General features: G+C 39.9%; 1 protein-coding gene across 1 annotated transcript; it reads left to right on the plus strand.

Moving 5' to 3' along the window:
• Nucleotides 1-391: 391 nt before the first annotated feature.
• On the plus strand, nucleotides 392-17,330 carry LOC145238885 (adenylate cyclase type 8-like). The gene is made up of 27 exons (XM_080102164.1): nucleotides 392-677; nucleotides 4,876-5,237; nucleotides 5,839-5,927; nucleotides 6,041-6,383; nucleotides 6,718-6,869; nucleotides 7,464-7,632; nucleotides 7,843-8,334; nucleotides 9,023-9,183; nucleotides 9,788-9,889; nucleotides 10,067-10,248; nucleotides 10,325-10,491; nucleotides 10,638-10,850; nucleotides 11,218-11,305; nucleotides 11,367-11,498; nucleotides 11,870-12,108; nucleotides 12,491-12,653; nucleotides 13,262-13,403; nucleotides 13,610-13,811; nucleotides 14,098-14,229; nucleotides 14,443-14,627; nucleotides 14,813-14,942; nucleotides 15,060-15,176; nucleotides 15,244-15,390; nucleotides 15,626-15,813; nucleotides 15,876-16,027; nucleotides 16,171-16,295; nucleotides 16,574-17,330. Exons 1-27 carry the CDS (start codon nucleotides 482-484, stop codon nucleotides 16,889-16,891), a joined length of 5,088 nt encoding a protein of 1,695 aa, XP_079958290.1. The 5' UTR covers nucleotides 392-481; the 3' UTR covers nucleotides 16,892-17,330.
• The last annotated feature ends 805 nt before the right edge of the window (nucleotides 17,331-18,135 follow it).

Below are 18,135 nucleotides of genomic sequence, written 5' to 3' on the forward strand. Positions count from 1 at the left end.
TATTGAAATGTATGTTAGGGTGCAAGTTGAACAGATAGAAAAATATGTAAAGAATGTTTGTTTTGTCTGCTGTGTAGCTATTTTATGGTTTAATAAACAGACTTTCATGTTTTTTACCCGTTTTCAGTGGCGATTGGTTGCTAAAAAACAATGTGCAAACACTACAACAAGCGTTTGATATTCGATGATTTTGCGCTACGTCTGCTTCAGTACATGTTGTGTGGTCGTTTATATCTTTCCTGAAATACGTTGGCCCGTGAGTCGTATCATCACTGATGCCTGTGTGTGCGTTAGCAATTTGTAACCATAAAACCGACGCTCGACAAGCAATCCAATTAAACGGGAACAGAACGAGACCTGACTCACAGTCATTTTTTTCTAGCAGATCTGTTCAAAATAGCGAACGAAGCCATGCGAGCACAAGCAAAGTGGCTATTTTGTGATTATAACCTACCGTTAATCATGTGAAAAAAATTTATCGATGCTAATGCATTACTCGGACGACGACATGACGCTTCACCGACACCGCGGCGATAAGGCAGATCCTGCTCGAACCCCGGCAATATGTCGAGGTGGATCGGCAGCCACGCTCAACACCATCGATGTTAACAGCAACGACGCGGAATTTTATGGGATTACAAATGAAGATGAAGGAATAGAAGTCATAGAACTTCCAGGTATGCTTAATGCTAAGTTGATTAAGGGTAGAGAAAGTTGGGACCATTTGCTGTTTGTTTTTGTGTTGTTACCTAATTTTACTCGGTGTAGACCAGGCTGACGAGGTGACTGTTCATGAAACGCCAAACGAGTTGTGTGTTTACATTAAAGTAATCATTTATACTGTAACTTTACTTATTTCTGTTTTTATTATGCAATAGTCCTAAAATCCAGCCAATATGCACAATAACTCTGCTTTCTTCTAACTATTGAAATCAGCTGCCACGAACCACTATTACCCACTAAAATGTTCATGGAAATAACAAGATAATTAGCAAGCGACGCTTGGAAGGGTAGCCAACCAGACTGACCTTTGGCGCATGCTATACGGGCAAATTGAATAGGCCAATATCTGTTAAAATCCCAAAACAAAACCAATTAAGAAAAGTTACCATCAGCAAAAGCTAAACAAACTCATCGTGTTATGAAACAAGTTGTCGGCTTAACATATAGTATCTGCTAAACGATTTGTTAAACTTTTCTATAAAATATGCTCGAAGTGACTAATTGTTATTGCAACCGGTTCGAATTTTGTTACATGGTTGGTTTTGTTACAGGCAGATTTATGACATATATTGAGTCATTTTTTTCAGATATATACACAAATTGAGTCATTTTCTGATAAAACATAAAAACGTATTCGAGTTTATCAGAACAGTCATGGAAATTACCCAGCATTGTGTAGTTAACGTAGTCATAGATCATAGCGTGTTAGTTGTAGACTGCATTACGTAATTGTTACAGTAAAATAATGTTTGTCGATGTTTTTAACAAGCTGTAATGTTGGTAACGTTCAGTTGTGTTGCGTTTTCAAATAAGGCAAAAATATAAAGTTGGTGTTGGTTTATGGTTGTTCGAAATAAGGTCCCCTAATATTTTTCCAGGATTGCAGACGCGCGTGTCACAAGCAAATTAAAGTGTTGTTTCTGAGAGCAGAGAAGTGCGCGGGTATTTGTAGAACTTGTTAACTGTAATAAAAAAGACCTAACGCACTCGAAGAGGGGTCAAACCGAAGGTGGTAAATTAACTTTGCATCAGCACTTATGCATTTAAGATCGACCAGACGCTTACGCCACGCGGCACCTCAGGTTAAAAAGTGATCTAAAATATTTTCTGGTATTTGAACATTAAAAATCTCAAGCTGTAGGCACATTATTTTACGTCATGAGACATTAAAGTCTAATTTTTTCTTAGTTATGATTGGCAAATAAGCCAACTTCCACTTCAGCGAAAATCATGTTAGATCTGTGTTTGACCAACCTCAGACAGCGGTGCACTTTAAATAGGAACTGAGATTGCATCTTAGCTGCGGCATTTCCATTAGACGACCGACCTACTCGAAAATGTCACGCCTATTACTAAACTAATAATAATGGTTAGACATTGTTTTATACCGCCTCCTCAACCTTTACCAAAGTGTGACCTCTTGGAAAACCGCTTTTGACACATTCAGCAAATATATCTTGCAAACGCAAAGCGGATTAGCAACGCCCTTAGCGCTTTTCATTAGCTCCACAAAGGCTATTGAAACTTTAGGTCGGTGTTTAGTCAAGGAAATTGAATTTGCATAAAATGAGAAATCTTACGAATGCAATTTCCTTAACTGAACTGCAGAAATTTGCAAGGCTTTGGGACATAGGAGATTTTTCGTGGCAGCTTCATTTCACATCATCACAATAAAGTTCCTGGGTATGGTGTTGCAATTGACAGATTCATCATGAGAATTGCGGTTAATAGTTCTTTGAACATGAACATGCTCGCAGCTGTCAGATAGTTATCCTCATTAAAACTTTAGTGCTCATCAACTGCATTGAGGTTATACCAGGTCAGTGAAAACGGATATATCCTGTATTGATTGGTTAATGTCTGCCAGTGCCAGCGATCAAACGGACCGACATGTGTGTAATTACTAGGGCAAATATTGTTTGACTTGTCAAAAAAAGTCAAAATTTTGTCAAAATTTTTAGAATAGGTCAAAAATTGTCAAAATTGTTTACAAAGTCAAAATTTTTGCAAAGTTAAAATTGTTTACAAACTGCATTGTCGTGGTGTTGTAGAGGTTGCACTGCCAGCAAACTATTCGTTTTACACCTTGTAGCCTACTTTATACTGTTGTAATTGGCCCATTGCCCCAATTATTGCAAATCATAGTTGTGTTTGTCTTAGCTGCAGTTTTTTGGCAATGATTTTTAATTAGCTCATTCCCTTTTCAGAATGGGTTAGGTCTATGTTCAGATTTTTGCCCTTCTCTTAGACTTTTGCACATTCTTTCGCTCTAGTTAGATTAGCCTAGTCATATTTTAACTTTTTGAACGATAATGCGTAATTTAACTACTTGAATTCTTCATAGGTCAAAATTTTGTCAAAAAAAAGTTCTTTAAGGTCAAAATTTGTCAAATTTTTCAATTTGTAGGTCAAATTTTTTCGTTTTTTAGGTCAAAAAATAATTGCCCTAGTAATTACCAAAGGAATTGGTTGCTCATTGCAAAAAAGTCAGTTGGATTTGATGATTAAGACGGTTTTTTTCCTAATAAGACATGCGAACACGCAATTACCAAAACAAAAGGTTATTGGACCACGTTTAAGGGCGCATTTTTGTTTTATTTGTGCGCATGTGAGATATGCTCAGGGGCAGCAAATCGATTTGTAGTGATACCAATCGATCCTAAACAGCGCTGTTATCTATAAAGCACCACTAATTTACGACCCTTCTAACGGAAAGGGACCGACAAGAAATTAGCCCATGGTCATTGTAGAGGGGGGGTCGACCCTTATAAGACCCCAGCATCGACAATTGCAACACCACTTCTACGTCTATTTGGGTATTCTTACAAAGAAACAGATTTGTATAGCTGGAATTACTACAGGAACCAAATTTAAAACTGCTAATTTTCAAACAAAGACATTGAGGCCAAAAATACAGCATTGGTATGGCATTCACACTGCTGGTTTGTGTTTTAATGAGCCTGGGCTAAATTTAAAGAACCGCCATTGCACGTTTTAAATTTTATGCATGCAGGCTATTTTTTGGGCCGTGAGGAAGGTTGCGAGGGCGCATTACCGTTACACAAAGGTTCACATGTCGTAGCAATCACATTTTCATGGTGCCTACGTGAAATTAGACCCGTGCATAAAACGCGACCGATCGTTTGATGGTCATTTGCCTTGCGAAAAAAGCCATAAATGTGAAATAATTTACCCATTACACGGGCAAGGGAAATTTAACATATGGCCGTTTCGCACAGTTGAACCACATCCAATTAAAACTGTCAAAACGTGTCCACAGATATGGACAAACGATTCGTGCATATGACGTTCAGAAACGTCACACCAGGTTCACGCCATTCTTATGCAAGGGTATGTACGTGACAGCATAACAAAGTGTAACGCAACATCTGCTTTTGTCAGCGCTGTTGCTGCTGACGTCATTTAATATTTGGTGGCCTGGTGGCGTGACTGTCTTTTCTTGCATTGTATGATTTGCGCCCAATAGTGCAGCTAAGCCGTCCCCAATTTTCTGTAGCAAATTAAAACAAAAAATAGGGACCACAAATGTAAATAGATGTAAATAAACTGGGATTGTCAAATAGTTGAACTGCAGCTGATTTGCAGGCGATTTACTTTGTCATTTGCTGCACATATCGTGGGGTAGAAGCTCATTAGTTCAAAAAAGCTTTAGACATCGTCAAATCTTTTTGTGCCTTGGCTACTGTTGGTTATTTGTTTCGTAAGTTCGCAATGTAATTTGGTTTTAAGTCGTATGTGTAGGAAAATAGACAAATATATTCAAACCAGTGTTTTAAAGTTAAGACAGAAAAAGATCTTGTAAGTCTGTGTTTTAAACAATGGCGGTTTGCAGGCTAATACCGTGGTATTGTCAACACGACGATCATGTTAAAGATAAGTGCCCCCGTCTTAATTTGTAACGCATATCCACATTTTTGCCAGATCGTTTTAGGGCGTTTAGTGCATGTTGGAGGTACGATTTGTATAACCGGCCCGCGGGTCAAAACTGTTTGGCCCTCGAGTCTGAAAAACGTTTTGTTATAAGACCCAAAACGTTACGGGATTTTTAATGCAATTTTAGACTTTAGTTTTGAGAATGGCAGAAAAAGGCTACCACACAATACATACGTAAACCTTGCGTTTATATTTTAGACGTCCCCCTGTCGACAATACGCACCCTTAAGCTCCCATGTGATGACACTGATACGGAAAATCTCACATTCGAGAAGTGTCCGAACGTCGTGAACACCGACCGTGCGCTAACCAACAGTGTGACATCATTCGACATGACGTCATACGACCAACAGAGCGATGAAACAAGCGTAAACGAGTCTTACGTGTCTTCGACGTTGGTCGCTGAATCTGAAAGTGAAAGTAACGAAAATGAGGTAGACTCTGCTGCTTTGAAAGGTGCTGCTGTTTTGGCAAAGATATGGAAACAAAAGTCCTCCGAAAGCATAGTTGACAGATTGCAAAGCTCCAACCCAGGTGGAAATAACCGATGGAAAAACGCCGTAAGTTTTGTTAGGTTTGGTGATGATGCGTGCTGAATTATACCTTGCATGGGCTTATCCTAGACCTATATTTTCATCACCAAAAGGGAGGACACGTTCCCGACAAAGAATATTAACACTTACTTTTGTTCCCAAGAAAATAAAAGCACAAGATATCTGACGCATTTCACGCATTCAATTATTATAGTCCGATTTGAGTGAAGTTTAACTTACCATAAATCGTGAATTTCAATTAAAAATGAACACAACTTACACTCTTTGGTCGGTTATAGGGAACAACTGTAGTTTAGATATTTGCCAAATACAGAAAATCCAAAAAGGAGGACATTCGGGCATTTTTTATTGTCCCTGGAGGACAACTTACTTTTTGTTAAAAAAGACAAGTCCTCCAAAAAGAGGACGCATGGTAGGCCCAGCTTATCCATATAACTGAATATGTAAAGTTGACTATACTGCACATCGTTTCATAGGAAGCGATTTTTATAGTTTCTTGTCGGGTATTTACGTAAGCCTGGCTTAAGCATTCAAGAATTGAAAAAGTGAAGGTTTATTGTAGGCAATGCCCATGATTTGTCGGTTTATCCTGTGTATGTAATTACAGGTCCGTATGCTGGCAACAAATCAACAAAAATCTTATTCCGACCAAGAAAAAATTACTGCCAACCCCGAAACGATAAAAAATATCAACAGGTACAAAAATATCAAAAAGGTTATAAATATTCAGGTTATATTTACTTTTAGTACATTCAATTCACTCAAGCCATATTGCACATTTGGCTAACACCTGTAATATCGTACATCAGGGATATACAAAAAGGTGCGGACCGGGCCAAGCGGAAGATAACACCACGACGAGATTTGTTATCAGTGGACAGAAACCGGGTTGTTCCGCAACAAACTGCAGCGAGTGAAGTAACACTTGACAATGTCGGGCCGAATTCATTTGAATCGACCCCGGTTTTCAGCAGTGGGGCCAACGATAACCTACGCTACCGCAGTGCAGGTCGCACGGTCCGTGGGATAATTATTCCTTCCTTCGTGAGTCAGTTTTCACCACCAGAGCTCGAGGATTTATACAATCGATATTTTCTGGGTGAAAAGCGTGTGCTGCAGATTGCCATCAACCTTATAGCAAGCGCAGTAATGGTGAGATATCGGACCCAAGGGTGTTGCTTAACAGCTATACATGCTTCATGTTCGTTTAGGCGTTGCATTCTCTTCTTATAGCTAATGTTCCCGTATGCACAAGCGTCTAAACTGAAAACATATGTTTGTACGGTCTTTAAGAATAAAAAACCAACACCATATTTGTCACAACATTTTTGTTTGTTCTGTCTTGTGAGTAAGAAAATGCAGAGAAAAAAACACCCTCATTTATATATTTAAACGCTTTAGCCTTGATCTAAGGAATTTATGTTGTCTTACTCCAGGCCATTTTCCTATCATATAATATTACTAACCTACGAACCTTTTTTTGCAGATCATTATAATTATTTTGTACTCTGTTTTTGATCTGCTTACCTTATACAAAGGCTTCATGTACGGCATTCCAGCCATTTTTTACCTTCTTGTCATAATCATCGCCGTTTGTTTCACTTCAAGCCAACGCAAGCGTTCCCACTTGTATTTAAGGTAAACTGTTTTATATGAGTGTGTAAACGAGATTGATAAGTACCCGTAGAACTAGACCTACCATACGTCCTCTTTTTGGAGGACATGTCCTCCTTTTTAACAAAACCAAGTTGTCCTCCGAGGACTAGAAAAAGTACCCAAATGTCCTCCTGTTCAAAGAATTCTGATTTACCAACTACATAAGTGACAATTATGCCTTTGAAAACAGCCAAATATTAATATCAGCTTAGTTTTTGAAGAATCCAGGTGGATTTACATTTTTTTGTGAAAAAAACAAAGGCTCAAGTATTTTTCATTTTTTTAGCTTAATGTTTTTACATCAACAATTTTGAAAATGACCGTTGTAGTTTCATTTGTAGTCGTGCCCTTCCATTGACTTATTGTGCTGATGTTTATTTGACTGGTACGAAACTGGCACTGATCAAACTTGCCAGGTACAAACCTTTTTGGACAAGCAAATATGTCACCTGTCCCCAAACTTGACACATTGCCTAATATATGGCCTCAAACAATACCGCACCATTGAAGACTGATGCTTGGGCATGTTTGCTTATGGCGGAGAATTCGCAAGTGACACTTGAAATCTTTCTTCAGGTTATGTGGCTTGCTCACGTGGTTCAGCATAACGGCATTCGACCAAGCCCTCATCTACTTACAGTCCAGTGAAAATAACACAAGTTTAAACGCCATTTCGGACGGCTTCTCCCATTTACTGTTCCTTGTATTTGTCACATACACCATGCTGCCCATTCCCCTGTACTGGGTAAGTGACCTTTATATCGAGTTGGCAAACGCAAACAAGCGACAAGTTACCAAACATGTAGTAGTTTTTACGATGTTGATCCTGAGTAGTTAATGAGTCCGTATTTTTGTTTAAGATGCGCAAACAGAAATAATCTTAATTAAAAGCATCCCTGCGTGGTTTTTTATTTCGCCTAAAATACATTTGCCTTTTTTAAATTGTATTTCATAGGCTATGATTTGTACCACCATATCGACGATAGCAAATATTCTGGGCCGAACGATTACATTCAGCACAGCCGGCGTTACCTCGGAAACGGAAGAGTCAATTCCCACCACGTTAAGCGTCAACGAAAACCCGGAATCACCTGGACCGGGACGCTTCTTTGCAACACATGAACAAGCGTTGCTTCATATTCGAGACCGAACTGCTTTCACCACCGACTTTGGTTCCACACCCGTCGGTGTAAGGACTTACCCGCAAAGCGATTTTATTGCAAAAACTTCGGAAAATATGTCTGCGATTGCAACGCCTACGCAGAGTCCAGCTGACGTCAGCACTTTGGGATATCACGTGGCAGCATTGGTGGTCACGGTTCTATGCGTTCACATTGTTGGAATCTGCACGAGTTTTTTGATAGACCGGGCAAGGCGCGGAGCTTTCTTGGAGACTCGGCAATGCATCGGAACTCGCATTAGACTTGAAAGGGAAAACCACAACCAGGTAGGCAGTGCCGAGAAAATACTGTTATTGCCTGTAGGCTAATTGTATCATTAGGCTACAAAGATAGCTGCTATAACGTTATATACCGTAGAAGGCACCATGGTCAAGTTAAAACCGTACACGTTTAGTACAAGTTTTGTTGCCCGTGTATGTTGTTATGTCTGTGGGGGCTTGCTACAGTATGTTTTAGTTGCTGTGTTATACTTTCGTTTGGCTAAACTGGTATTGTTGTGGTGCCCTAAATCCTAGCTGCGTTGCTAAGCAACATTGTTTGCATTTGCCCTTGACCCAACCCTTCAATGGCGCGATGAGCTATTGATCATAAAAGGCCTCTGTTTACCACCTGATTATTCATAACCTACGCAAACATCGTTAGGTAATTTTTGAGACGGATTAAACGTTTTCGCTGCGCTTGGCCGAATGGGATCAATATTTCGTGGAAGAAGCGGCATTGATTTGACCATTGTGAGACGCACGTCTCCGATTTGATTCGAGAAAAACAGTCATAAATTATTAATTCAAATTAGAGTTTGCGACCAAGTACAAAGCCCTTTGAGAATATGCCTACGGTTTTAGTTATTCTATTTTTGTTTGAAAAAAATTAAACAAAACACCAAAGGCGTTATATGACTGTTAAGATGTGTAGAACGTCCAGAATTCTTTCAACTTTTTGCGTTTCATCGAACAGGAGCGGCTTATACTTTCGGTGATTCCCCGATTTATAGCGCTTCAAATGATCAACGATATTTCCAGCGATCCTCAAGATGTCGCCACAGTGCGTGGAAGTTTTGCTGCAAAGTGGAATCCCCGTAATAATCGGATTTACATCCAGAAATACGACAATGTCAGGTAGGAGACATACTGCCCATTCAAAGTTATTCCTGATAAAGGCGACTTGTATAGGACGTCGAAACGTTGGTACAAAAATGCAATTGCCAGAAGAGCACTATAAAGTTGATATTATGCCTGACAGCAACAACTAATATATAGTACTTAAAAGTAAGGCCCCGTCTGATTACAAAACGTGTGCTTTATGTTGAAAAACTGGAAATACTAACAATAGCAAACAAGTATTGGTTTTAGGGCAGTGGTGGCCAAACTACGGGCCGCGGGCCGCATCCGGCCCCCAGTCCTGTTTCATCCGGCCCGCCAAACACCTTGCCTGGTTTTTTTCCAAGCACCATATTTACCACTGTGAACATATATAAACCTTTTATTAAATACAAGTGTAAACAAGATGGTGTTATTTATTGTTATTCTTCTACAATAATATATATTTTAATAAAGATGGCAACCAGTTACGACAAATTTTACGTAAATCTCATTTAATCCGGCCCTCCAGTGGCAAGACAGTTGCAAATTTGGCCCTCTGGTAAAAAAGTTTGGCCACCCCTGTTTTAGGGTAAAAACAAACAAAGAAAAGTTTGGCTCATATGGCATTTGTTTGTGGCAGTATCCTGTACGCGGACGTGAAGGGATTCACTGAACTTTCCACACATCTCACAGCACAAGAACTGGTCGCAACTTTAAACGAACTCTTCGCGCGATTTGACGGGTATGTGAAGTCCAGAAAGGAAGTTCAATGTTTACGTTACATAATTTTGAAATTCAAATTCAAAAAACCTCGAGGAAAGCAAAAACTTCGAGTAATGCAAATTCCGATTTTTCCGTGCTTATGAAGCTGCAAATTATCCGTTTACCGTTAGTAAAATATTTGTTGACAATCCCACAGACTTGCTCAAAGACACAACTGCTTGCGAATCAAAATACTCGGTGACTGTTACTACTGTGTGTCCGGCCTTCCGGAACCAAGCCTCGACCATGCGCACTCATGCGTGGAAATGGCGCTCGATATGATTTCTGCTATCAAGAAAGTCGGTTCAGCTTTCAGCAGGGAGCTGGACATGAGAATAGGTAAAAAACAGATCCGTTTTATGTGTTAGCAACGCTGTTAAGTCCCAGTCTGGTTTTAATGTTCTGTTATGTACAGGAATTCACACAGGGTCGGTGTTGTGCGGGGTTATTGGTCATCACAAGTGGCAGTTTGACGTCTGGTCCACCGACGTAGACATTGCAAACAAGATGGAGGCAGGGGGGATACCTGGACGCGTGCACATCTCTGAGTCAACTTACAACTGCCTTGGCAATCATTACGAGGTTTATGTTTATTGTGGGCAGAAATCCCATAGTTTTAATTTTGGATAACAATGGCTGAACACCAAGTAATGACTTTCACAATACATTTTGGCCACTTTTACACCGATTTTGCAGCTTTTTGACCCAAACAAAACTGATTCTCGCAGGTTGAAGATGGCAACGGTGGTTCACGAAACGATTATCTTCGAGAACATGACATTAAAACTTATTTGATCGTGGATCGTCGAAAAGCGAATCGAGTCAACTTCAGTTCCCAGCCAATCAAACCCGTCCCTAGCACCACTACCACGGTAATAAAGGAAAATGGGACTTCACAGTTGGAACGTGGGACGGAAACCGAAAGCAGCTTACAAGATAAGGTAAATTTCGTAAAACAAGCAACAATTTATGTTTAAACGCGTTGTTTGGGTGACATAAATCGCCGATCAAAATGAAAATACACTGAGCAGAAATTGGGTTATTAGTGTTTGTATCCCAATTTTCCTAGTAGTAAATAAAAAAATGGTTATTTGTAACACTATACACGGATCTGTTCATAAGTTTAATGACGAATATAACGGCCTGAATAGACGTACAAAGCGACATGCAAAAAGATAGAACGTTTAATATTCAAACGTTTTTTGGCAAATGCTCATGTCACCCCAGTTACACCCGTTTATAACCACTTGAGTCACATAAAAGATTAATTAGAAGGTGTGAGACCAGCTTTGTTGTTTGTATTTTCAGAAGTTATCCTTAGCGAACGGCATCCATGTACCTTCGCTTTCACAAACATCTGAGAGCGGCGGTAACACACTTATCGCCAATGGCAACGGTTGGTTATTGATTTACCGCAGAACAACACAGTTTTTAGCTGCAACTATTTCAATCTGCAGGAAACGCAGTGATTGTGACGAAAGGGGGACCAACATTAACTCCACCACCACGCCAACGTAGCAGTGGAAAGTTAACGAGGTTTTTGTCCAGTTTGAGGAGGGGAAGCAGCGCATCTGTGAAGGAACTTGATGGTATTCATCAAGGCGTAGTTATCTATTAGATCCGAAATACATTCAGCTAATAGGCAAACGATTAAATGTGTAAAGGGCCTGAAATTGGGTGAACCCAAAAGTACAAACCCTAAACCCGGTCCGACCTCATTTGAAAATAACAAATTGGGTCCGAAGTTTGATCAAATTGTCCAAATGAAGTAAAGTATAATGTCCGTTTTATTTAAGGCAAAACAAGTCCGTTTGACTCAAACGTATAAGTCCTAACCCGGCCTATACCAAAACCGGATCCGAAACGGCCTGACTTACACTTCTGTAAACGATAAACACTGATACCGTGTACAAACATGTGTCTTTATCAAGATTTCTTTACTTATGTTTGTAATTTCAAGGTGTTTATTCTGCGGAAACAATCAACAACTCCGAGATGACTGGCAACAACGACGTTTTCAACTCGGAAACGAACACTCCCCTTTCGAGCGGGTTTCTTCCCCGTAGATTTGTGTGGGGCGAAAGCGACAACGTGCGTCGTTCGGCTAAAAAGCGACACTTGGCCGAGGTGTCATGGAAACCTGAAATTCCTTTTGCAAACATTTTACGGACGCCACATATTAAGCCAAAGAAAAGAGCGGTATGATACTGGTTTTATACGCTTTATTTTTGGCCCACATGTTGTTATGTTCCGTATCGATCGATGTATACTATGTTATACAACGTGGATTGATGGTAGATAACGACACTAAATGTTACAACACAGCATATCGATTCTTTAATGAACTCTCCCGAAAATAGAGTTTCACTTAACTTTTAAACTTGACTGATGAATATAATAAAAAACGAGGGGTGTGTACACGAAACTGACACGTACATCCGCAGGTTCAATCAACCCAAAATAGTATCCGAAGCTTTCTCGTGTGGGTTTAACAATCTCCCCTATAGGACATGCCCATTAATGGTGCCATACTTACTGCAACCGAATCTGTAGTGTGCTTTACCAAGCCTTTCATTTGCAGCACGCCATTGCGGCGCTCAAGGAAGCAGCTTCAGCCACTCTGCTCCCGAAAAGTTTGGCTCCTTCGCTCCCACGCCGCTCCGACTACGATGAGATTAACAGCCGACTGGAGAGAGATATTCTGGGGCACAAGGGAAACGCGCTAGGAGAACGTCACATTACTGGCAAGTGAAAAATAAAGTTTACGAGGCGCAACCTAAAAGTCAAAATGAACAGTTGTGTTTATTCACACAATACAGAATCGTTATGAGAAAAAAGCTTGTACTACCGAAATAGCAGCAAAGCATTTCAGAAATATGTTCACTTGTGACACACAAACTACATGTAGGCCTTCCTTACAACGGCTTAGTGACACTTTACATCAGGGGTGGGCAACCTGCGGCCCTCCATTAAAGCTTGTGCGGGCCACAGAGACGCTTGGATTTCAAAAGTGCTGGCAAACGAGTCCAATTTTTGAGCTGATTAAAGCGCCTGATGCTAGTTTTCTGCGATCTGGCAAAATGTGGCTAGAATCAAATACGAAATATACTACGTAGCTAAGCATATTTGGTAAGAAACAAAACAAAATCACTTTGTGTGATGCACATGTGCGGCCCTCGATCCGATTTTGACATTTATAATTGGCCCTACAGTAACAAAGGTTGCCCACCCTTGCTTTACATGCATATTGCCAAAGCACGTTAATTTCCCGAGAGTTGCATTGTTTGGCGTAGGTGGATTTGCATGTCCTGTGTCGACTATTATCAATTTGATTCATATGCTTTAATTACAGCGATAACGGGATTGTTTCGAGACAAGCATCTCGGCATGAAGTACTCGATGCTCAGAGATGAACTTTTCAAGTCCAACATTCTTCTTTCATTCATTATTATGTTGTTTATGACCATAACCGGATTTTTAATTACGCCCGTTTCGTAAGTACACATCTTTTGTCTATCAGTTTCAAACAGTAGATGTTTTGTATTTACCATTCTGTAGACCCAGAGTGGCAATAATTTTTTTTGCACTTGTCGTTCGATATAAAGCAGAAGGAGAATTAAACAACATCGTTGGAACAAAAATTATATTGCCTTATCGGCACACCTTTATTGCTGTTAAAGCTTAGTCTTCTGTGTTGTAGGTTTAATCAGTCCTACATCATGATTGGAGTCTTCTTTCCTTTGTTATTTTTTCTCCTTCTCTTCACGTTCGCGGAGGAGTATCCATCTCTTCCTCGTTGCCTGCGATCCCTAAGCTGCTTCATCCAGGAAACGCAATACATCCGCTACATGGTGATGACAGTCGTTATTATCATAAACCTTGCTTATGCGGTCTCTGGATTGGTAAGTATTGCTGTCTTGTTTCGCGTTATATGTATACAGGCTGTGTTGTGTTATTTCCGCCACTAATGGTCAGCCTTTCGCCTTGTATACGTGTAACAACCTTCTGTTAGCTCGATACAGTAATCTTATTTATAGGGTCAATTATACAGTAAATATTACTCAGAGAGCTAAATAACTATAGAATTTGGGCTACAATGTTGCAACGTGACAGGTTACGTTTTTACAAAAAAAAATTCAAAATAAGTTTAGAAGATGGGAATCTACTTTTTTTACCTTTTCCCCTCAGCTCACGTGCTCGTACGATACACTGAACCCGTACACAATCAATGCAACGTGCACTGACGCCAACAATGCAAGTAGGATTGTGCAGATCACGTACTACAACGTGCCCGACAACACTGTCTGTAACTACCCCACGGTAAGGCTGTTACAAAACAAAAAATATTGATCTATTATAATCACAAATTAAAATCATGAAGTCTTGCAATAATTTAAAACTATGTCAATCCAAATTGCTGGATCCTTATCAATCCAAGCACGTGGTTAAACATTTGAATGTTCTCGACAAGTATTTTTGTATTGATTGATTGTTACTTGCTAAAAATAACCTCGATGCATGTGTCTTTCTCAGTATTTCTTTATGAATGGAATGCTGGCGTTGATCACGTGCGCCTGCTTTCTACGTGTACACAGCTTCATACGGATGGCGGGTCTCGCTGTGGTCTGCCTCGCATATTATGTCATCCTCCTTGCCACACATAAGAATATCATTACTGATGCAATAACACGAGTTACCTTAGAGGACGACCCTTGCGCGTAAGTTCACTGTGGTTTTCATAGGTTGATAAATCCTCGGGTAATTCTATTAGAATAATCTACTGATGATAACTACTACTGAGGTGAAATATATATCTCATAAATAAACGCTGGGTGACTTTATAAGCTTATTAAAGATGTACATGTAATAAAAACTAATTTACAAGTGGTTGACTTGTATTTAGACCGCCGAAGAGTGAGTGGGTGGATATTGGAGAAAAACTAACGCTCCTGAGTCTGTTTGCTGGAGTCCTGTACTACCAAGGTCGGCGCATGGAATACGCCAGTAAACAGGACTTTCTGAGAAAACTGCAGGTAGGTACTCTACAAATTCAACTGGGTATAGCCTCATGCAAAAGAGTGTGCTACAAAACTTTAGAAACAAAATAATACAAACTAGTGACCTGCCTAAGCATGCGTTTTATCTTCCAGGCGAAGGAAGAGGTAAACGGTATGCAGAGTTTACAGGGTCACAACTACCAGCTCTTGCGCAATATACTTCCTGAACACGTAGCGCGTCACTTTCTCGGCCAAAACAAGAACCACGAAGTCAGTACCATAAAGCTTTTAATACCCTGATGTAACCACAGAATGCCACAATGACTATTTTTTACAGGAGCTTTACTCACAGGCGCACTCTTGTGTCGGAATTATGTTTGCGTCCATCGTCAACTTTTCGACTTACTACTCGCAGATGGAGGAAAATGAGCAAGGCATAAAGTGTATGAAGCTGCTGAACGAAATCATATTCGACTTGGACAACGTGAGTACATGGTTTAATTAATCGGTGGCAAATAGCAAGTCTGAATAATTGTCAACTCCGTCTCCTTACGGTGCTTGCTGGAAACCAAAATTTTCACTTTTGAAATACAAAACTTGATTTGTAACTATTTTGATAGTTTAGTTTGGTGATCGTTAAACATTAGCCTTGACTTAAGGGTAGCCATTGTGAAATAATTGCATTACATACCCAAATATTAATCTGTACACAATTACAGCTCATCAGTCAAGAACGGTTTCGTTGTCTGGAAAAGATCAAGACGATAGGGGGGACGTACATGGCGGCTTCGGGTCTTACCCCCCACAATGTGGCTCACGCCAACTCATACGACGAGGATTCAGGTGCACAAACAACGAATGACAGCACGAAAGGAAACACTGGAGAGGGGACATCGACCTCAAGCAGGTTAATAACAGTAAGCTTTTCACGAAGTACGTTTTGATGCATTTCTTCTATCTCTTTTGTAGTCAATCGGCGTCTGACGAACATGAGTCGCCCGACAAGCTATCAGCACATGACGTAAGCCATCTTTGCATGCTGGCTCATTTGGCTTTACTTCTGCGACGAGTTATCACTGACGTCAACGTTCATTCGGGAAACAACTTTAATCTTCGAATTGGTATGTTCTCTGATTACTATGTGATAAAATCATGTTTGACGGCAATGACATCAAAATGTAATGTAGAAATTTCTGTATTAGCCACGATGTTCTCCACGAAATAAATGTGTATTATTAGTGATGTTGTAAAGATTTCTTTGCAGGGATGGCGTATGGTCCTGTAGTGGCTGGTGTGATCGGTGCCCAAAAGCCACAGTATGATATCTGGGGAAAAGCTGTTAACCTTGCCAGCCGAATGGACAGCACTGGTTTACCTAACCACATTCAAGTGAGTATTCGTTTTTAGTCGTAATTGCTAATGAAATAGCTAAAGGTATTAATGCCCGCTGTATATTTTTTTGATACATGAGAAAAATAATTTGTGTTCCATCCGATTTGTTATTTGTAGGCTACTCACAGCGGTTTACAAAGTTTGCGATCTGTTTGTTATGTATGCCACTAATACTTTTTTTTAGTTGTACGGAAGAGTTTATAGAAGTGCTTTTAATACCCAGTAGCCTACATATACCTATGTATGGTAGATAACAAAATATTTTACTTTGTCAGGTTCCAGAGGATCTGTACTTGGTCCTAAAAGACAAGGGCTTTCAATTCGAGTACCGCGACGAAACGTGGGTTAAAGGTATTGGGAAAGTACGAACATACTTTCTTACAGGGTGCACAGAAAAGACTGCCCGAATTGCCGGCATTGATCGTGCAATGTCAGCTCTTGGAACGGTGGTCGGGGCCGATGGACAACTGGTTCTTGGCGATGTTTCACGAAAAGGAGGCCATCACTCTCTAGCGCATGTAGTGTTCAGCATGGTGCAAGCAGCGCAACGGCACAAGCGTTATGGTGAAAACACAAACAACGCTACGGCGTAAAGTTGCCAAAGATATTGTCATTGCGATTTTCAGAAACTTAGACATTCACAGAAAGGTCTGGGTCTTCAATTCCACCCAAACGTGTTTTCTTACGTTTTATTGCCTCCTGCAAGTTTATGGACTTTTTCACAATTTAAATTAGGCCTACTCTTTGCATAGTCTTCCAAACATGCATAGTTTCGATTTTATCATAAAGTTCTTTGCGATTTCGTTTGATTTCTTAGCATTAGATTATTTTTTCTCCGTTTTACGCTACGGTTATATTGTGCTATTGCCAATTATGGTTGGGGCGTCTGATTTGTTTGCTGTATTGTTGCCTAGTTGTTTTTATTTCGTTTGTTTTAGTCCGGGTACTCACCGTCTCAGCACTGTGATTTTAAGCTCGTATACTGCCACTGTTGTGTAATATTTGCTATGAAATAAACCAAAAATGACGAAACTTGTTGAAATTGCCTTCAAAAAATGTTTCATAGATTTGACTTTCCATAGCAGTTGATTATTATCAAGTCTAGCAATACAGTTTGACTGAACTTTTATATTAGGGACAAGAAAGCTATAATTGCAACTAGATATCGGTTTGAACCATCGTCGCCGCATAGAAATGAGTTTTATAGCAAAAAACAACCATCGCATAGTGCCATAGCCTACCATTGCTACTTCAAAGAGTAGGAACACTTCTGGTCTGGCCAAGTGGTTATTTAACAAACGAAATAGCATCCACTACTGGTCGCTTACGAGCAATATGTTACGGGAAGTAGAGTTAACAACATCCCGCAGTCTCGGCGAGTCTCGCAGCTGCAAGCTTAAATTCGTGACAAAGCGAGCAAGAAAAATTAAAGCAGCGAAGCGTAAAAAAAGAAAAAAATGCCTTTTTGTAAACGACGGCTTTGTCGGCTTACCAGTTAAGCAGTTACCACGTTGGAAAGTACGCTTAGGGCTTTGAGTTTCACATATTCATTGTTTATTTTTTATGTTTAGCAGTTTTAATAGTGTTTTGTGAAGTGAAGTTGTATAGGCAGAAGGCACATACGAACCGTTGTTTACTTTAACGGTTTGTCATGCAAGTAATAGGTTGTTAGGCGAAGCTAAAGCCCGGTTGTGCTCTGTGCTTTTGAAGATTTATGTCAAGTAAAATGTCTGTTACAGTCTTACCCAAGTGAATTAAAACATAACTTTTTGCCCAAGACAACCAAATCAAATAAATGTTTGATTCATGTAAAAAAAAGTTTTGATATAATTGACTT

Source organism: Phallusia mammillata, chromosome 7 (assembly GCF_965637545.1).
Source record: "Phallusia mammillata chromosome 7, kaPhaMamm4.hap1.1, whole genome shotgun sequence".
Classification (NCBI taxonomy): Eukaryota; Metazoa; Chordata; class Ascidiacea; order Phlebobranchia; family Ascidiidae; genus Phallusia; species Phallusia mammillata.